General features: G+C 32.2%; 2 protein-coding genes across 5 annotated transcripts in view; both read left to right on the top strand.

Annotated features, from left to right (window-relative positions):
* LOC129790342 (clavesin-2-like) overlaps positions 1 to 21,894 on the top strand; it is an 891,203-nt gene that overhangs the window by 257,342 nt on the left and 611,967 nt on the right. The gene's annotated exons all lie outside the window — the stretch shown is intronic.
* LOC129790118 (RB1-inducible coiled-coil protein 1) lies at positions 1,780 to 21,358 on the top strand. Of its 4 annotated transcripts, none has more exons than XM_055827378.1 (17): positions 1,780 to 2,172; positions 5,220 to 5,814; positions 7,197 to 7,405; positions 9,466 to 9,754; positions 9,835 to 10,051; positions 10,127 to 10,623; positions 10,743 to 10,929; positions 11,082 to 11,274; positions 11,351 to 11,573; positions 11,675 to 11,903; positions 12,125 to 12,595; positions 14,282 to 15,315; positions 15,448 to 15,619; positions 15,688 to 15,825; positions 15,900 to 16,014; positions 16,085 to 16,401; positions 19,702 to 21,358. In XM_055827378.1, the coding sequence occupies exons 2-17, from the start codon at positions 5,747 to 5,749 to the stop codon at positions 19,771 to 19,773; spliced, it is 4,431 nt and encodes a 1,476-aa protein (XP_055683353.1). In that variant the 5' UTR covers positions 1,780 to 2,172; positions 5,220 to 5,746; the 3' UTR covers positions 19,774 to 21,358. The 4 variants fall into 4 exon arrangements, with proteins under 4 accessions (XP_055683353.1, XP_055683352.1, XP_055683355.1 ...); XM_055827377.1 differs by having other exon boundaries at positions 18,473 to 21,358; XM_055827380.1 differs by lacking the exon at positions 7,197 to 7,405 and having other exon boundaries at positions 18,473 to 21,358.

Below are 21,894 nucleotides of genomic sequence, written 5' to 3'. Positions count from 1 at the left end.
AGCCGGCTACGATTTCATCGGCTATTTGCGCTGATACTAACAGGATAGCATAAAAATAGAAATAAAATTCTTCTAAAATTGAGCCTCTGTGCCAGAGCCGAACGAGAGCCGTGCGGAAGCCGAGCGAGAGTCAGCCACCCGAGCCCACCCTGTCATCGACAGGAGCCGAAGTACCGTCCCCGAGTAGACGAAGGGCACGAAGCCGAAGTACCCCGAAGTGAAATGAAAATAAAAAGGACTTTATGCATTTTTATGCCAGATTTAGTGTCAAATGCAGGAAAATGTGTTTTTTAATGAAAATAAAAAGGACTTTATGCATTTTTATGTCAGATTTAGTGCCAAATGCAGGAAAATGTATTTTTTAGGGATATGGCGTCGCAATATTTGAATTTTTTGGCAATTTTTATTTGCACTTATCGATGTGATCTCAGTGGATTTTGGGGAGTTTCTCTCGCGATTCTTCAATGTTTTTTGATCCTCTACAAGATGAAATGGGTTAAAATTTTTCTGCGACAGAGGATCATCTTTCATATACCCGTGCATGAACTCTTTTTAAATTCTAGTTGTAATTCTTACGAGAACACTTGATAAATTTTATTGACTTTATGGGGTAAGTGTGAAAAATTTCATGAAACTTTTGTGTGAAATGTAAGAAAAACTTGAAGCATCATTAAGCGTAAGTGTGTGTAGTGTAAGAGAAATGTTGCAGGCACACAAAGTAGTGGGGGGATACATCAATGAATGATTGCGGCGCTTGATTTTGTAAAATTACAATTGACAAATTCTGCAAAATAAAAGAAAGAGAAGAATGACATTATGGAGAGAAAAGGAAAAGCAATTTCTCCGTGAAAATTCTTCTAAGAAAATTACCAAAAAATTTCCCCACCATAAGGAGTTACATATAATCATCTTTCCCCCTCTCTGACTTTACTCTCAGCACATTTAATTGCACCGTAGTAGTGTGAGTGACCGTGGGAAGAAATTTCTGCTCCCAACTTGCCTTTTAAATTTTTAATCAACTCATCAAGGGCGCAAGAAAAAAAAACAATCACACGAGATCAAAATGATAAATACGGAAAACATGGTAAGGAGGCAAAGAGAATTGAATAACATTTTCTCTCTCTTAACAAATGAATTACAATATTTTCCCCTAACTGTTGTTTTTTACACCCGCAAGGAATGATCTCCTGGAATTACGATTACAAAAATTCCATTCACGATTTATGCATAATTTTTATTTTTAGCATAATGCTTTTCATTTGAGTTTTAATTAAATTTTGTAAAATTTCAAAAATATTTCAAAGCTTTCTCCTCACAAAACTGCTCTGTAGGACTCTAGAAAAATATTTCGAAAATTAATTTCCTTTTTTTCGAATTTTCATTTAAATGAGTTATTTATTTAAGTCATTTACAACCTCTTATAAGAAGACTTATTTCGGGATAAAATTTCCTGATTTTATGGAAAATTGAAGAAAATTTCATGAAATTTTGATGTGAAATGTAAGAAAACTTGAATCATTATTCGCGTAAGTGTGTAGTGTAAGAGAAATCAAATAAGACTATTTCACTCACACCAGAAGGTATCAAGTTGTCCCAAATTTTTGTCACAAAAGTATGCTCTAGTTGAGACGCAAACCTTACTTCGGCCGACTCTCGGCTGAGAAAAGCAATGAAACTCGTTTTTTTTTCCTGAAAGAAAAATGTTTCAATGAAATTTTACAAAATGAATTTAGCTGCAGGTGCAGCTCTCTTCGGGTACTCTCGTGCTACACACACACATGCAAACTATTGTTGTGAAAACACAATGTTGAATGGGTATGGTTGTGTGGCAGTTGTCATCTGGTATTAGTAGACGTCAGTCAGTTTCAGTCAGAGAGGAAAAAAGCTGGCAAAAATAAAGAGAGGAAAATTCATTTTTGTGCTTAGTATTTATTTTATATTAATTGACAAAGTGAATGAAAAAGTGCGATAAATGGAACATAAGGTGCATGAAATGTGTGTTGTGCAGGGGAAATGCGGAAAAAACTGACGGGAAATTGTGGAATTTTGTGATACTTTACAACTGCGATTAAACTACGCAACGAAAGAGTAGTGCTCCAAGTTGCTTTTATGCAAGCTTAAATGGTGATCGAGAAAACCACACAAAGCCTTTGGAAAGTCAAAAGATAAACGGTGAGTGGTGGAATATATAATTGAGAAGATTTCATGGGAAAAGCGCGAGTAAAATGGAGTTGCTTTGGGCATCTTGTTGGGAAAACTTCGTTGTTGTAATACTTTTCCAATAAAACACACAAATATCGATTGGTTTTCCTTTGTGCTGTCGCAAGCTCCACCACCAGCACTGAACTATATTTTTCCTAAACTCAGCGCGTGAAAACATCTACGTCATATGCGGGGGCCACAACGGGGACACGGGTAAATTGCGTCCATTTTCTCTCATTACTCCCATTGTTTTCCGCAATGCACATTTGCCTGCAAAAGCTCCGTCGTCGTCGCAAGAAGAAGTGATGGAGGAAGATGGCAAACCAGTTATAACTCAGAAGTTTGAAAATAATCTTATGAATGGTGCACAATAATATTGTGTGAGTCGCCTTTCCGGAGATTTCTTGTGTTGTTTCACGAGAATTTCACAAATAAATGAGTACTTTGACATCGTCTGGCTCACGATGTTTATTTGCGTCTTTTCTGTGCCCCATCCTGCTGCTATTCACATCTTCCAAAAAGCAAACTCCCCCCACACATCCCAAATAAGCTTAGGAAGTTGGAGGAGAACACTGCAAACTGATTGAGGGTGCTTTGCCAAAAGCACGTGCTTAGCTTTTCCATTATTTTCCAAGAAACATTATAAATATTAGGCTGCTTAAGCTAGTCAAGAATTACCAGTTAAATAAATCTGATAATTTAAAATTTGCTCTACTAAGATCATCCTAGATCTAAGTTCTTAAAATAACGTTCAACTCCTGAACAAAAAAGACGATGAGAGCATTAGAATTTTCAAAGTAAAAAGAAAAACATAGAGATGCATTCAGTATAAATTCTATCAGATCTAACCCTAATTACTTTTGAAGTCTGACCCTTAATAACTTAAGCCTAGCTTAAGGAAATAAAAGCCCGGTTTTGTAAAAACCTACGCAAAGCCTGAAAAATTTAAGTCTGATTTATGAAAACCAGGCTTAGCTTTCTTAAGCTCGATTTTCAACATAGGCCTAAACTTGGATCTAGCTTTAAAAAACTTTTTTCCAACTTAAAAAATTTAGGCCTTGTTTTGGTAAAACTTAGGTCTGATTTAGAAAATCAAACCCATTAAATCAATAAACTTGCTATCTTTTGCTTCAAATAAATAGACGCCTAACTAACAGCCAAACTTGATAGTCAATCTAGATAATTTTCATTTAAACTAAGAAACTAAAAATTACGTAAAAAAATGACCAATTTGGTATCGAATAAGGACTTTTGGAGAGTTTAGAATTATGAGTTCTGTGTTAAAAGCCTATGTCTTACAACCAAAGATAAAAGAATCTAAAATAGTTATCAAGAAGATTAGAACCTACGTCAATAAAGTCAAATCGCTCTACCTTCAACCAATCATTCTACTCAATCAATCACTCTGTTACTACAAGAAATTCATTTTCAAGTAAAGATTGTATCATTTGGAGTCATCGGTGTGTCATTTCAGTTTCGTGTGTGCAAAGACTTTACAATGCATTGTTATCACAAGGTTTTCTTAGAAAAGTAGGGACGTTTCATGCACGAAAAAATAATACATAGCAGCAGACGTGAAATCCTTTTTTGCATGCTTTATCTGTTAGAAAGAGGACTATGTGTGTACAAAAATAGATAAATAAGAAAGAGATACCTACCCCAAGCCATGTAGAAGATTAAAACATTTTTTTCTTGTAAAACTTCTCTCTTTCCAACTAGGAAAAAAAAAAAGACCAAACACAATTCCTTCTTTTTTTTTCAAATATGTTGTTGGAAATGGATGAAAAACATTCACTAATTATATCTTTAGAAGTTAATATTAATCTGATAAAACACAAATAAAACCCACAGAGTGGAATAAAGTATTATGTACAGAAGTAATTACATGGAATTTACATATAACATTAGACAATATTGTTGAATTTATAGGGAAAACAGTTGTACAAATAACTCGATAAATTTGTACCATCCTGTGGTGTTCAATTTTTTTTCTTAATAATGTCGAAAGCTCTGTAATAGTTTTTTGTGTTTACAGATGAATATAAATTTTTTCGTGACTTTAAGGAGATGTCGATGAACGCTTGTCATTGAGTATGAAAGGTTCTATGACCAGTAAATTGTGCGCGAATTGGCTGTCCAGTCCAGCTGGTTTTATTCTGACTTTAGAACATATCTATGTATCTTATGTACACGTCATGATACATAATACTATTTATATTTACGCTTAGATCCTCTATAATATAGCATTGAATGTCATAAAGTAATATTTTTGTTAATAATATTTAATTAGAATAAGAAATGTAAAGAATTTCTAAAAAAAAAAAGAACTATTTTATGTAAAATCTGTACACACATAGTACCTAAATATAAAACTTCTTACATCAGCATAGGTAAATAAGGTTCCTATTTGTATTCACGTACTAAAATGAGTCGAGCTTATGTGTTCATTACATATGAAGAAACATTGTATGTACATTGTTAAATGGTACCTATGTATATCCTAAAGTTTTTTTATTAGTTACCTACCAAAAATTCCAAGGTCAGCAAATCGGTAGTTTTTTTTTGAATATTTATGTATAGTCTGCTTGTTTTATTATGTATTTCGATAATACACTTTACAATGATCATACACCGTGTCCCATTAAGCTACGCATCGTATACGCACTGTCTTTGTATTATTTTTGTTGATCTTGTATCGTTTGATTGAAAAGAATTTTATTGTGAGAGACGATAATATTAAAATTAAATATTTATGTATTGAATTGAAATTTTTATGTTGATGTGTGATGCACGATGCAGTGTAAAAGAATTATTATAAACTAATCAAGAGGATTAATTAAAAACTCATTACAAAATAATTAATAAATCAAGAATGAGACCGGATCTACACAAAATAAGGAAGTTAGCAAATAATAAACGATCCATTTGCAAAATATTTTGCCAATGTCTATTGTCTTGTCTAATTTTACCTGCAGAGTGTCTAAATGTTTACCCCTTTTCTCAATTTTTTTTCACAGGTGAAATCCCATTTGTTGAGTCACCCGCCCAGGAAACAAAGCACTGATAAGAAAAATATAAATGAAATAGAAAATAAAAAAAGTCCGCATAACCTAGAGACAAATTGCAGCAGCGAGCCTTTCTACTCTAAATGTTTTATCGAGAGATTTTTCTTTGTGATAAAACAATGTGGAGTCTGCCTCTTGTGGTATTGGCAGTGGAAAATAGAGAATGCTAGCAGTTAAAACGGACTTTTGGATCTCACCTGAAGATAGCGGAAATTTAAGACTGCAATAGCTCGCAATTTTCTACAGAAAAAAAGAGAAAGAAATTTTTTTTTGAGAGAAAAGAAAAGAAGAAAGAATGAAAAAGAAAGACGACGAAAAATAATAAAGAGAGATATAAAGTAAACAAACAAATACCACTGCAAAACGAGAGAATTGATAAATTTGCTCGTACATTGAAAGTGAAATACAGGAAGATAAAAACAAAGAAAAGAATAGCAAAGTGACGTTACTTCAAGGAAGCACATAAAACGTAAAGAAAAATGTTGTACGTTTTTCACGTGGATACCGGTCGAATGATCACATTTGACATGGGTGTAGCGCTCGAAAAGTAAGTAAATCTTTTATTATTAATTTACTAAAGAAGTAACATGAGATGATTTATACAAAATATACAAATCTTACGATTCTCAAGTGAAAAGAGCTGTGTAATAATAACGATAAATACGAAAAAAGGTGCGCAGAAAATTTCTAAAATAAATAGTAAGAAACAAAAACACTTCAACTTCTTTACTGAAGAGACCCAGGAAAAAAAAGAATTTGAGTAAAATAGATTTACATAAAATTATATTCTTCCAAAGCTTTGACTTTGTGGTATATAAGTAATTGCCAAGGTTAAGACGATGTGACATGCTTTGAAGTTTAATTTTGCTCTCTAAAAATGGGTGCTTAATAAATTTCATATTGACATAAAAGCTTTACAAAATTACTGAATTTTATTAAAGTTTATGAATTTATTAAACTTAATAAACTTGAATTATTATCATTTATTTTTGCAGCAGAATTTTATAATTTTTCAAACTGTTTTCCTACAATTTTTATATACAATTTTTTTTAAAGTAAAACAATAATATTTTTTTTTTTAAATTCAGCAATAAAAATTAACTAAACTTTCTCTTTATATAATTTTGTTTAGTTGCAAATTTAAATTAAACAAAAAAAATCCCAATCTTGAACTTTATGTTAATTTAAAAAAGTTATAATCTTGCACAAGCTGATGAAATAAGCATTCGCTAATCATCATCCGATAAAACTCTCTGTGAGAGTGAATTAAATTCACGCAAATGGAATCTTTCGCATGTCGAATTGGTTTGTGTGAGAGTCACTTCGACTCCAACACATTGCGTCTTTCCGTCTTTTTTACACTCATTCTCTCCTTGGCACACTCTATGTAACGATGAACTCAGCTGATTCTACGTCATTTTTTTTTGTATTTTCAAATACATAAAACAGCACGGAAATTATTTCAATCTTTTGTGTATACTTTTCTGCCATTTAGATGCCACCTTTTCGTGCTAAAAGCAAGATTTTTTCTTTGATGAGTTTTTTTTGTTGTTGATGCTGGGAAAGATGAGGGATATGAGGCATACTTTAGCTGTATGTTTTCTCAATTAACTCCATTATAATAAATTTTATCAATGAAAACTTTTAACTTTGCATAATGTAGTATATAAGGAAGGTACATAGTAGTCTGAAGTCGTATGAAATGTTATCAATTAACAGCTAATTAGCACTATTACTGCCACCCACTATTAGTTTTTTACACAAAGTTTTAGGCCTCCAAATGGGGCTATACAGAATGCGAAATTCAATGCAAAACAACTCAAAAATAATTAACTGTTTGTTTGAGAATTTTAAAAACAAAGATGAGGCATTAATAAAAGTTTTAAAAATAAATTAAAAATAATTTTAATTTCTCTCTTAATTTTTTAGTGTGCAATATCTGAAGGAGATGATTGAGACACATTATCACATACCAGCTGCAAGTCAAGTATTACTGGTCAGTGGTGGTGAAATGTTATCTCCGCAAAATAGAATTTGCAGCTACTTGGGTGGGACTGATACAAACCCCATTTTTATGTTTAGCACAAATATAATAGAATCCAAAAATCCACCCCAACCATGGCCAAGTATAGAACCTGGTAAGTTGCTGTTGTTGTTGTTGTTTTTCATCATATTTAATTACATGCCTTTTGAAGGTGAAAATATGTGCATTATTTACGGATATCCTTCATTGCTTAAATGAACGCGTGTGTCGTACTTGCCTTTTAATTTTACTTACGCGCCGTGTAAGTGGATAAACACAAAGCAATATAATGATTCAAAGTCAAATGTAAAATTTATTATTTACTCTGTTCTAAAAATAAAATCTCATTCTGAGGGTGAATTTAGTTATATAGAATTACTTAAGGGAGAAGTTATTTATCAAAATATTTGTGTTTAAATCGCAGTGTTTTCCTTTGTGACACTTTTTCTTATATTACAGCATAAATGTGTAAGTAGTCCATGAGAAATAAAATCTTTACTTAAAATTATAATTTCAAATAAAAAACGTTTAGTCAAAATTTCTTATAAATCGTGTCGCATTATTCTTACAATTCATTAAGCGGCAAGCAAGAACCATTTAGGTAAATAAAAAGTACAATTATGTATAAACACTTTAGATAAAGGAGCTCTTTTTGTTTATACTTAAGCAAAAATATACTTTGAGCCATGGATGGTCAGATCCCAGAGATTTAAAGCCTAACCATACGTTTTGCTAAAAAGACGGTGTTCGTTGTTTTTTCTCACTTGCTCTTTGTCAAAATATATCGCGCTGTCAGTGTCAAACAAGAAACGCGGTTATAAAACAAGGAAATCGCGTTTCTTGTTTGACAGTGACAGCGCAATACATTTTGACAAAGAGCAAGTGAGAAAAAACAACGAACACCGTCTTTTTACGCTGTTGTAAGGTTAGGCCTTTATACGACGACGAAAGGAACACCTTGTTTGGCCATAGACGGCTTCCAGCACAGGATACACAGAAAAACAAATAAATATATACGTTGGCTGTGCTTGAATGAACGGTCACAGAAATGCACGGGATCAGTTACAACGGATCTGAGTCACAAGATCCTGCGAAGAATTACACATGCTTCTCAGCCTAATATAGCCACAGTCGAAGTTAGAAAAGCGAGGGAAAAGTGCAAGAGACGCTTTGAGGAGGAATTGACCGAACCGGTGTCTAAAATTTATATGGAAGAATTTTCTAAATTTAAAGCTGAAGACTACAGTAGGTTTACCAAGATCACGCCTTACAATAACACCAAGACTTCCTTATATAAAATTCGAAAAAAGGCTTTGGACAAAGCCAAACCAAAAGTAAAACCTGTAGAGTCTACAGTAACCATATCTACTGATAGTTCGGAGGGCGCAATGGCTACGGCTACGTCTAATGAAACTATGGAAGTTGAGGGGTCTAATTCTACGACATCTATTGAAAGTCTGGTGAAGTTTCAGAAACTCTCTTTGGAATGAATGTGGAAGACGAGATGTCTGCAACAGTTACATCTCATACATATTTTATTTTTATATTATTTTAAATATATACAACATATATTCAATATAAAAGAATACTACTTTTTATTATTTTCCATTTATTAGCCGTGCTTTGAAATTTTGAAAGGGAAATAATTTCTTTACTTTACATAAACCAGAATAATGTTTAAGAAGTGTCGGATGATGCACGCCGCCATGAGAATTCTAGAGAAGGGGAAAATGAAAGAAAAAAAATAGTTAGGTACTTGTTAGAATAAAAATAAAATAACAGAGATTGCTTGCACGCGCACAATTTTTTTTTGATAACAACATTATTATCTCAAAATAGAAATCTTCAATGAGCGTGACCCAATTTTTTGGCACTTTTATACACGGAAAGTGATAACATGTGTAATGAAAAGAGAGTCAGGCATGAAAAATAAAAAAAAATTGTGAGTAATCACAATCTCAATTTCATTGTGTAGGAGAGCAATCTGAGAGTTATAGAGAAAATAAAAGCAAAAGAAAACGCACACAAGTCGCACACAGATAAGATATGCGAGGGATGAGTAAATTGTGCTTCAGAGATTGAGACAAAAACATCTGTGACTGATATGAAAGAATATTTCCTTCCCTTTCTTTTAGGAATATTGCTAATGAAAAATAATTTTTTTTTCATTTACAGATAATGATTTAAAGGATCAGGTGGAACGGTGTTTATCTCTGCCAGCAAATTACAATACTGTGGTAAAAAGGGCGCAGTTAGCTCAACAAATTTATGAATTAGGTAGAGAGGAGACGCGCACATGTGAGAAACTCGTCCATGAGCAACATCTGCAGCAACAAGGATGGGCAGCCGTGGTGGCAAATATGGAGGATCTCACGGAGGAATTCAAGAAGAGATGCAGTGATTTCCAAAATGCATTCAATGAAGTCCTCGAGAAAAGAATTGAATATTTGGAATGTTTATCACAGTGAGTGTATTGTCTATTGCCTATGTGGAATTGTTTATCAATTCAGCAATTAAATATGAAATATTTTAAATTATTTGCAGCTTCAACGAAGATTTGGATAAATTATCCAATATTCCAATTCTTCCGGCTTTACTTCAGAATGCAGAAAAACCCTTTCATGCCTTTGATGATGTTTACGAGAATGATTCATTTCAGAAGGGAATTGAGAAGGCTGCTGAAGGGGGGTTTCCTGAATCAAGTACAAGAACAACGCGCGAAGGGAGTGCGGAAGAAACAAAATCATCATCATCAAGTGTGGTATGTTGCAAAAGTTTTGCCTAAAGGATAAAGATAAATAAAATAAATTTCTCAATTGTTTTTTTTCTTTTGCAGAAAGAGAGCGAGGAAAAAGGTGAAGAGGGCGATGATAAGGTGAGTGTGAAAGCAATGACACTCCTACAGTGGATATCAGCGCAGGAAAATCAGATTTCTCTGAGGAAAATGGCAGCTGAATGCCTAAAGAGTTTGGAGCAATTTGACGAGAAGGAGATGACGAGTTTGAAGACCGAAGTGAAGAATGCAATTGAGAATGCCCAAAAGGAGGATGTGAAGCTAATAAAGGGCTTAGAAGATCGCCTGAGTGGTCTTGAGAAATTAATGTTTGACGTGAAGAATATTGTGAAGGAACAAAGTGAATTAGCTCAGGCATTCCAACAAAATCAAGCACGAGCCAATAATCTCGGTGATACATCGATTTTGCCTGATTTGTGTGTTTCACACAAAAATCAATTGATTGTTATGCGAAGGAATCACAAACAATTGCGTGATATTCGATCCCGAATTTCACGGGCAAAAACTGAACTCGGACACAATTTACTGCAAAGGCTTAAGTATGTGTACATACTTTAGAGGGAGAGAGAGCAAATAATTTTCTTACTATTGCAAACATTGACTAATCAATTTGTATTTTCTTTCTTTCTTTACATTTCTCACTGGAAAAAAAATATAGATATATTAGTTACATTGAGAACCGAATGTACGAAATAGATAGTAAATTACTGTTCATTCACCGCAACTGCCGTAGACTTCAGAAACACATGGGAATTATTGAGCAAATTCATCAAGCTCCGAGTGTGTATGTTACAGCTGTGACTGAAGTTGTCAGACGAAGAACCTTCTCCAGCGCTTTTTTATTGGTAATGCTGCTCTTTTATGTATTTAGTGGGTGCTCAATAATTTATTTGCCAATTCCCAGAGCTTTTTTTCTTTCAATTATTTCTTTTTGGAATGAAAGCTTCTTCGGAGTTTATTGTTTTTACAACTTTTAATTTTATTTGAAATATTTTAGTGGGCTTCCGATTTAGCGAGTCATCTCACGACAATATACAGCGAAGAAGTTGTGCGTCGCCAGGAATTTTGGTCAATGTTTGAAGGCCACTTCCTTTGTACACTCTTCCCAGGCATTGAAGATATGCCACCATCGTATGCAACCGTAGCACCTTCGACGTTTGATGCTAGTCTACCGAATTTAACAAGAGATGGTATGACAACAATTTTAAATTTCTCTCTAAAAAAAAAATAAAGAGAAAAATTAATTTGTTTAAAATTAATTTTCAGATATCAATGAGTTGTCTGATTTTGGGTTAAAAATTGAACTTCCGGACTTGAGTGCTGTGATAGATTTCTTTTCATCAAGATCTGGGGGTAAAAATGAAGATAAATCAACTTTGGTTGATGGCGACAGGACAAATGGATCGACTATAAGCCGAAATGTGGCAGTGGGAACGAGTGATCTACCAAAGATACTCGATATGCATTCTCACCTAAAAGATTATGAAAGGTAATGTTGATGAAATAGGAGATTTTTTTGTTGTATGTTTGCAGCATTTAAGTTGATTCCAATCTATTACATATTTGGTTGATTAAACATCCAACCAATAGGGGATTCGAAAGTGAAACTGACACTGAAGAATTTGAGAAAGTGGGTCAGAGTCCAATTGATCGTCGTCGAATTTCAACAACGGGAAGTCTTCAGGCATACACCACACTTGCTACGTCAACGCAGACATCACTAGCTCCAGTTATGACATCACTTTCTAAGCCAGAAATGTGCAATATCAGCACATCAACCGAAGTGGTGGTAACACAAACGATTGAAACTCTAACTGAGGTGAGTGTGTTGCATTATTATTGTATCTTATATGTACTAAATTTATGAAAAGTATGCAAAGAAAATGATCTATGGCATTGTGTGAAGGGAGAGATGTTGTCTATTCTTTTTTATGCTTTTATGTTTATATATTCTAAATGGGGTTACTAACCACACAATATAATAAATATTTTTTGCATTGTATTTGTCACTCCACCCACGCATGCACACCTCATGTGCAGTCCACATTGTCAATCCCATCAAAGAAAAATCCTCGTCTCAATAAACTCAACGTGTTGAACTCAATGAAGAGTCTCGACAGCAATAATTCCCTAACATTCTCAACGGGTTCAACATTACCCTCAATCCCTGAAATAACATCACCATCCCACAATACCGACTCCGATGCCCAATCAGTGTCAGCATCATCCCAAAGTGCAGATAATTCGGCAGAATGCGATCATGAGATTAGTGGAAAATGTTTGGGCCACCACCCATCGTCATTTCGCAATCAACATGGCAATTTGCAAACAACACTCGATAGTGAATTTATTAATTCTGAATTTTACATTGACGAATCCCTGCCATCGAGCTTAAGTAGTGACCGTATCGATGGCATAGGGCAGAATATTGTTTCACCATCAGATGACAAAGATAAATTCCATTTTGCGGAAGAGCACCGTGAATATGATACTGTTATCAAACTACTTCAGGTATTTTTTTTATTATCATTTTGCAAACAAAACAGTTTCAACATTCACGTGAATTTATTTATTCGTTTTTTTTTTAAAGTCTATTTGAAAAATTCTAAAACACTCATGAATTCCATAGTCATACAGTGATGCCTCAGATAACGTGGCTAAAGTTCTTTTCTTCTTTAATGAAGGGAGAGGTCATTTTAGGGGTGAATGAAAAACTAATATCTAAATCAATCAAGCAAAGTCTAGACTCTTTTTTGGAAATTTTCTTTCTTTATGAATTTGAAAAAAAATCCTTTGTCCGGTTTTCTTTAACTCAAACCAATTTACTGATTAATCTTGCAAGCTTTTACTTCACTTGCATATCTAAAAACAAAACAGTCGTTATCTGATGCCTCACTGCAATTGGCTGTTTAACTACCTACTTCTTTATTTCGTTATTCGAAAGATATTTTTGAAATTAATTGAATTCCATTTCCACCTGTCTTTATAATGGTTTTATTTTCCGTAGTAGGAATTTTATTTTCATGAATATTTTTGGCACTGTTTTATTTTCCTTTATGATTATTTTGCAAAGGCGTATAGTAGGGTCTTCTGACTATGGCTAGTGAATGTTAAAGTGCTCAACAATAAGACTTAGTAAATTGGCAATACGTATAAATGATTTTTTCGCCTTTTATTCTTTATTTTAAACCGCCTAGGAGTAGTATCCTTAACATTTTCTTTTAAGAAATATCCTTCAATTATTAAAATATTTTTTTCTGCCTTTATAGACCTTGACTCTTTACTTTTGGTCCATCTAGGTCTAGGTGGTTTAGCTGTTTGCTCCATGTTCAAAATATTCTAAAATACTTAAAGTTCATTAACCCAGATTATACCATCCTCCTTACTTCATTAACTTTGAGTGGATAAAAATTCCATTTAAAAAATGTCGAATTTAGGAATTTGTAATGGAAATTTTTGAAAATTTTCGCTAAGAATTGACTGTTCTGAACGATTTTTGGGCATATTTGGGTTAATCCTCAATTCCTCTAAGCAAAAACCTTCAGCATCGAGCATGAAACTTAGCATGTTCAGAGCTTTTTTTTTATGATTTTCACAGCAAAAGCAAGAACATTGTCTTCAAGGATATAGATTACGAATAAAAATACATATTTAGGAATGTTCGTCCAAAATTAAAACGTTCCAAAAAAAGAAATAAAATAATTCCAGAACTCTAAAAGATCTTTTGAGACTTTAGTCTGATTTTTGGAGGCTTTAGCAAAGCTCAACATATTGATTACATATATTTAAGGAAACTTTTATGCTGAAGCTGATTAACCGAAAAGAAATTATTTGTCTACCTATCTAATGTTTTTAGCTTAAAATAATTAATAATAATGCTTATTATTGACAAATAGTTGTGCAGTAATTTGGCTCTGATTGAGAATAAAAAATGCTTTCCGGTGGCCCAAACTACTTTATTTAATAAAATCGAATGTAGTTTGTTAGCTTACATAAGTATCTGCATAACCAATATTTCCTGCCCCTTTTTACTCAACTAACATTTTATTGATTAAATTTTATTACGCTTATTTTTATTAATTTTTTTTTCTCATTTCTATCTATTATTTTTTTCCCATTTTATGTTGTACTTTGAACACAAAATAAAAAATTTCTGGGGAGGAAGAAAAAAGATTTTTATTTGAAAATAATTTTCAGGAAAATTTGGGAACGACAAGGTGTGAGGTGGAGAAATTGAAGAACCTCCTGAGAAGTCTCCATGCACAGTCCCAAGCAGCAATTCAGGTTTTTCGTGAGCAGATAAAGGACATTCGGCATGATACGGAAAGTGGGAAAAGTGATTTGGATATACAATTGAAGTCTCTCAATGATGCGTGGGAAATGATAAAGCTCGAGGCGACGAATCATCAGCAGGAATTAATCAAACGTACGGTGGATCATGAATTGGAGCTGAATGATTTGAAGAAGACACTCGATACAAGCAATGAGATGATTGTGACGTTGCAGAATGAAAAGAAAAATCTCGAGGATGACCATAAGTTGGCGGTGAAGAAGTATGAGGTGCTCATGGAGGAGATGCAGGAGAAAGTGAAGGGATTAATGGAAGCAGCTGATGAGTATCGTGCACGCGAAGTGAAGGTGAATGAGGAAAAGGAGAAGCTCACAAAAGAGATTACGGAAAAGTTGATGCGTGAACATAAATCGGAGCTGGAATCTCTACGGTCACGGTACAAGTTGATGACGAGCATTGAGAGGTCACCATCGGATACGAGTCTTGAGAAAATTGAGCGCCCCGATTTGCTCGAAATGTCCGGGCATGAGGCTGTGTTTCAGCATACAAAGGATGAATTTGTAGCTGAACGGGGTTTAGCAATAAAATCCACTGCTGATCGTGAAAGATCACGATGGGAGCATCGAAGTGGGTTAGGTCAAATTCTCCTGAGTGGTTCACCAAAGTCTCCGTCGAAGGCACATGATATTTGCAAGAGAATTATCGAGGATAAGGATAATCAATTGGAATTGATGCGCCAAAGGGAGGAACAACTACTAAAGGATATCAATCGGCACAGAGAAACAATTCAGAATTTAACTGAAGATGATACCAATAGTGTGATTGCGTTCAAGGAAAAGGTAGATGGACTGCAGAAGGATAAGTCTCGTTTAGAGCAAGAATTGGAGATGGAGAAGTCTAAACGTTTGGAAATGGAATCTTCCTTTGCAGCGCTGAAAGTGTGAGTTTTTCTCTAATTTATTTGGTATTTAATTAAGCCTTTATCCTGAATTACTTTTCTGTGGGGGATTATCCGGTACATAAATTTCATTAGCTAAAAGTCCTTTAATAACTTTCAACGTAATTTTTTCAGAGTCAATCCCGACAGTACAGCCGTTAGCCCAGACCAAATGACTAGAAGTGGTGCAAAATCCAAAAGTTCAAGTTCCCTGGGCAAGGGTTTGATAACCATATCAACTTGTTCAAAGGGAGATTTGGTAATCGTTGTTTGGAATAGTATTCACGAACAATACATAATTGTTCAGGTAAGAAAAAAAAAGAATATTAAAAGTTTTCTTTAAAAAATTAAAATTTTCTTTTCTCTAAAAAATAGGATACTTCCATCCTTTACTTTCTTCACGGTGAAAGTTACAATACTCTTAAACTTCCTCGACTTACGGCAAATGAAACTCCACATATGATACCATTAGTAGCCAAAGTGATTGAAAAGGAGTTTTGTGTAGCGAGAAAGGTATTTGAATGTGAAAGAAAAATTTTGTTTATATTCAGTGAAATTAATACAAAATTTATGAATTCTTTTTTTAGGATGAGAATAGGTATAAAGTCAGCAAAGGAACTAAATTCTATCGTGTTAAAGTAGAACCAGTTTCATCTACACCTCAACCATTGGATGCTGCACGTTCATCTCGAAGGCATGAAAGTATGTAAAGGATTTTCTTGACTAATTTTGACATCTTCCTTAAAAAAAAATTTTTTAAAATAATTTTCAGCAACTGGAATTCAATCGGGAAGTGTTGGCCGGTCAACGAGTACCGAATTGCCGAGTAGTTCTTCCGTTTCTCAAACATCCACTCATCTAATTGATTCTTTTGCCCAAACTGAATGCCCCATTCTCATTGAGGATGTCAGTGAGGCGAAGGATATGGTGGATTCGGGTGTTGATGCACAGCAAAAGAGTATCTACAAGGAAAGGAATGTGAGTGTAACGGAGGAAGATGAACCAGTATCACTGTCAGATCAGCGTTGTTGCAACATCAGTGTCAGTGAGGAGGATGAGGAGGCAGCTAATGTGGAAAACGCCAGTGAGGTAGGAGATCATTTTGGCATTCAATGTGATCATCAACATTTTCGAATGTAACTCCTCCTATATTCCCATTTGGGGGCGGAAGATGTAATACCATTTAGCTTGCTATCGTGGATTCTTGTGTACTTCTCTCGCTGTGTTTGGAGAATGGGGAAGAATGACAAAAGCTTCACTCATTAATTTTACAAAAAAAAACATTCTATTTCTGATTCACATGGGTTTGGTTTTTGCGAAACATTTTTTTTAGAAAGAAATCTCAATGACTTCTAATAAATTCATTGAGAAAACGTCAATGTTTGCAGGAGGAATAAATCAAAAGAAGTAGCTACTGCTCAATAATTTTATAATTTTTTTTCTGCTATGCTTTCACATAAAACAACTAATTTTGATTTATTTTTTTAATTGCTGAAAACATCAAAATTAACATCTTCTTGCTTCCACTGAGGGTATTATTTTTATAACTACAAAATTACAAGTGAATGGGATTTTTTGTAATGCGTTGAGCGAATTTTTTTAATCAAAATTTTTCCCAATAAAAAATACAAAGTTTCTAAATTTTTCTTTAGTTTTTAGCTGTGATTATTATGTAAGATTCTATGTAGATATATACATGGAAAATTTATTTTAGTAAAAAAAATGGATTTTCAAAAACATTTTCATGAATTTTGGATGAATTCTTACAATAAGTTTTATTTTAATTATGCTGAAATAAAATAACTCGGGCAGATATAAGGATCGATTCTGCGAAAAATGTTTTCTTCTCTTACAATTCGACAGTTTTAATATTTTTTGTTTTCTATGAAAAAGATTACAAGATTTTGACATTTTGTCTCTTTAATCATTATTTTAAATTGAAATTTACTCATTTTGGTCTCTTTAAAGATCATTTTGACTGTTTCTTGGAACAACAAATTCTTTAATTTCCTTTTATTGAATGACTTTCTTTCTGTATTTAGTTTTTAAAAGCAAAAAAATATTTTTCAGAATACTTTGAAGAATTTTCTGAATAATTTCTGGAAAAGAACATTTTTTATCTTTCATTTTATAAAGTGATGTAAAAACGATTTTATAATACAAACTGTCAAAATCTTACATTTTTTAAATTACAACAAAAGAATAGAAAACATTTTTAACAGAATCAATCTCATTTTTTTTAAATTAATAAGATTTATGGTATGATATGAAAAAAATTTAGGCCTACACAAAATTTCATAGAAATTATATTATACAAAAAATTTCGGTATATATTTTTTTATAAAATTTATTTATACTTTGCTCGTGGAGAGAAGGTTAATGGGAGTATGAGGTAAAGGCGCAAAATCTCAATACAGCCCGGAGACTTCTTTCCACGAACAGAGTAAATGGTGTTCGTATTCCTTTAAAGTTTGTCCAGGTTAATTTATATCTGTATGTTTATTACTAAATAGGGGAGACAAGGGCTAAGAGTTGCACGTTGTTTGAACCACAGAAATGATTTTGAATTGGCTATTGAGTCCATATTAATCTCATTTAGAACCATAAACCATATTTTTTTCATGCAAAGCCATAGAGGCAAAAAGGAGTTTATTTGTTTCTACATGAGAAAACTCTGAGTAAACAATCCGGATACGTTAATCTGTCTAAAATCTTGAAGAAAATCGTAAAATATTCCGGAATAGCTAAACAGACTTTTTTATTTTCTACTGAGATTAGTAAGTTTTCTATATAGAAACGAATTAACTCCTTTAACAATATTCTTTTATTTAAAACTGCAACTTTTAGCTCAATAAATTCTTTATTACAAAAAATATGATCTAGAAAATAAAATTTGGGAAGCTCTTGGAAGCAAAAAAAAACGATGCATTTTTGCATTATCATGAAATATCGTTCATACTGCTTATGGTTAGATTGGTTTAGTACTACCACATGCTTCTTCTTCGTCGTCAAAGAGTATAAATGAATCATTGAAGGGCAATTTATATACAAAATTTTGCATGCATGAAGAAGAAAAAAAAATGGGATTCACTGATTTGTTTTTTTTTCGTTTTAATAATAATTTTAATTTCTATCGTGCTCTCTTCTGCACATTATTCAGGTATCAAATCCTTTTCTTATCCATTCGATGTCTGACCAAGATGATTCGGATGAATATCGGTCGTTAGAGTCAAAAGATGGAAGCGATTTCAGTGCCCAATAAAAAATCAACGATTTTCAACAAATTAGAAAAACTTTTTTTTTCCATAGGATTTGATGTTTTATAGTTTCACAAAAAATAGGACAGAAAATTTATTTATTACAAAAAAATAGATTTTATGACATTTTTCCTGAAAACTTTCCTAAGAAAAAAAGAATTAATAAATACACTCAAATTTGTAATGCATGCATAAAATATAGATTATTTTTTCTAAAAACAATATTCTGATATTCAAAACGTCCATTTTTGTCTTATAAAAAAATGAAAATCAAATAAATAGAATAGAAAAATCTAATGTTGAATCTAAATTTAAAATAAACCAACAAAATTCAAAGGTGTTGGGTGACAAAATTCAGCAAATATTATCCATTTTTGAACACTTCTCCAATATGTAGAATTTGCTATTCTTTTAAGCTTTTTGTTTAAAAGAACAATTTTATATTTTTGGTGCAAAAGATTCACAATTTTTATTTCTATTTTGTACTAGTTGCCTATTAATTCTCTTTCTTGTCTCAACTTCATTATCCTTTCTTTTATCTCATCTCTGTGTAACTAAAAAGTTTACATAATAATTCATTATAGATACACATGATTGTAAAGTTTTAGCATATGGGATTGATTCTGGGAAAAATCTTTTTTTTTTTCACATAGACAATTACGAAATTTGGACAGTTTCTTTCTTTAATCGTGTTATCTTTTCAGAAACTTTTACAGAAGTTTTTAAAAAGTTTCTGGAACATTTTTAGTTATTTTATTACATGACAAATATCAATTGTCAAAATCTTTAAAATTCTAGATGGTAAAAGTCAAGAAATTTTTACACAGAATCGACCCCATGATATTAAATATTTCAAATTCATCATCTTGTGGAGAAGTTGTTTAAAAATTTGGGATATGCTTCTTTAAACAAAAAATTAAATAAATAACTAGCTTACAATACTAAGATTTTGCAGTCACTCAATATAATTCTTTTTCTCAATATTTCTACCATTTTTTTTGGTTAAAACAATATTGCCATTCGATTGGTTCACTTTTAGACTAGATTAATTTAATATAATCCTAATGAAATAAATAGAAGAAAATAGAAATTGAATGGATTTTTTAAATTAAAGTTCAAACTGCAATTTCAGAGACCTTCAAGAGGTGGTAGTATTGGAATTTTCACGCTAATCGAATCGTTTTTGACACCAATGCAATTGTAAGAGCTCTTCATTTCACAATGTTATATACTTTTTTTTTTAAATAATGTACCGGATACAATTTTTATTTAAAGAAAAAAAATGAATGGAAAGACAAAAAAATATTTTAAAATAAATTTGTGAACTATTGAGTTGTTTCATAAATTATTCCGAATTGTGCTTATTAAAAAAACACGGAAGTGTTTGAGAATCAATCCGGATTAATATAGGACACCTCTATAAAAATAAAAAAAAGAAATAATAAATTTAATGTTTGACGTTGCCATTTAAGAAAATAATTTACATTTCTTGAGAAAAAATAAGAATTAAGTAGAATAAAAATCTACACAATAAAAAATTACAAAAAAATACTTCAATATAATTTTCTTTTAGTTTTACATTTTTCTTTACTTGAACCAAGAAACAAGACACTACCAACAACATTTGACAATGCTTTAGTTACTACATAATATTTAATACAAAATTCTATGGACGATCAAATAGTATAAAAATTGAAATCAAATAGTTTTTCAGGAAAACTTTGTATTTGAGGAAAGATTGAAGGGAAGTTGCTAAAAGAAGTAAACTGAAAATATTCGTATATTTCAAATAAACAAATTAACTGATAAGAATTTATCTTCTTCAAATATTTAGTACGACATGAAAAATAAAAGATATGACATAAAATCTCGATATTCCAGATGATAATACGGTGCGATATTCGAAATAATATACATAGGTAATAGATAATTGTGTTGTATTTTTGATAGGTTCATATTTTTCTTTTGATTTTAACAACAAAATTTACTATCATCCTTTTTTGCTAACTTCTTCGACAATAAAAATTGATGTTTTGTTCAAATTTTTTTCTTTCTTTAACGTCTTGTACCTCCTTTTGGCTTACCTAATTTATTTTTGGCTGTCAATTTCTCTGTAGTCGTTGCACTAAACAATTTTGATTTTATGCAATATTCTATGAGCTTTGCAAAAAACAAAAGAAGAATGTAAATAATATGTGACAAAGGCAAAAGATTTAATGAGTGATGCGTAGATAGAACAATACAAAAACAAATGTAGAATAAAAAAGAAATATAAATTTGCCGTAAAATACAGATTCAAAAAATGCAAAAGAAATAAATAAAAATATTACCAGAAATTAATGGATATTGTGGCTTTTATGATAGAGCAGCAGAAAAATATTCGAATGAATGGTTATATTTATAATGAATTTCATGAAAGTAAAATGGATTGAGATAGAGTAGAGAGGAAAATGTTTGATAGTGAAAGAAAAATCTTCATTAAAAAAAAAATATTGATGCAAAGTTGTTTGGCAATGATGAGAAATTTTTAGACAAAAAAGGCACGACTGTAAGTTTGTTATTACCTCATAAACAAAAAAATAAGAGAAAAAAGTTAAAAATTAAATCATCTTACGTAGATATTCGACAACAAAAAAAAGAAGAAAAATTCCGTGAAGAAAAATCAAGGAAGAAGCGAAGAAGAAAATAGAATTAAAGAAAAAAACTACAATATAATTCTTAGTGATTTTTATATAAAAAAAAATTAAACAAAAAATGAAAAAAGAATTCAGTACACAATTTTAAATGTTACTAAAAAAAAAGAAAAGATATTGGATGATGTTTGAGCGCATACAGGGGATGTGACAAAAAGAAACGCGTTGAGTAAAGGAAAGAAATGTATAAACTGATGAAGCAAGAGAAAATAAAAAGAGATTTATAAAAAAAAATGTTTTTTCTTTTATTTATAGTTCTGTTTGAGATGTTTGACATTTTGCCGCGGTTGAATGAGACATTAAATTAAAGTCTTAAACAAAAAAAAAATTTCCGGGTTTTTCGTCGGTTAAATGGGGGTTCTCACCCAGAAAAACTCACGTTTTCCAGAGCTTTCGACTCCGTGCGGAGCCTTCTTCAGTGGCCAAGCGTGAGGAAATTTTCCCTATCTCTAGACGCGACACAATTTAGCAGAACGAGAAGGTATCTATAAAGTGGACGGAGCTCCACTACGTCAACAATTTTCATCACAAAGAAGAAAACTGTTGAAGCTAATGCGGTTTTTTCTTGGAATTGAGAAAAAAAATTGTCTTGTATCCGATGTTGTGGATTTAACGACTGATGTGATGTATGA

The sequence above is a fragment of the Lutzomyia longipalpis genome, chromosome 2, assembly GCF_024334085.1.
Source record: "Lutzomyia longipalpis isolate SR_M1_2022 chromosome 2, ASM2433408v1".
Lineage (NCBI taxonomy): Eukaryota > Metazoa > Arthropoda > Insecta > Diptera > Psychodidae > Lutzomyia > Lutzomyia longipalpis.
This window is presented reverse-complemented; position numbering and strand designations above follow the sequence as displayed.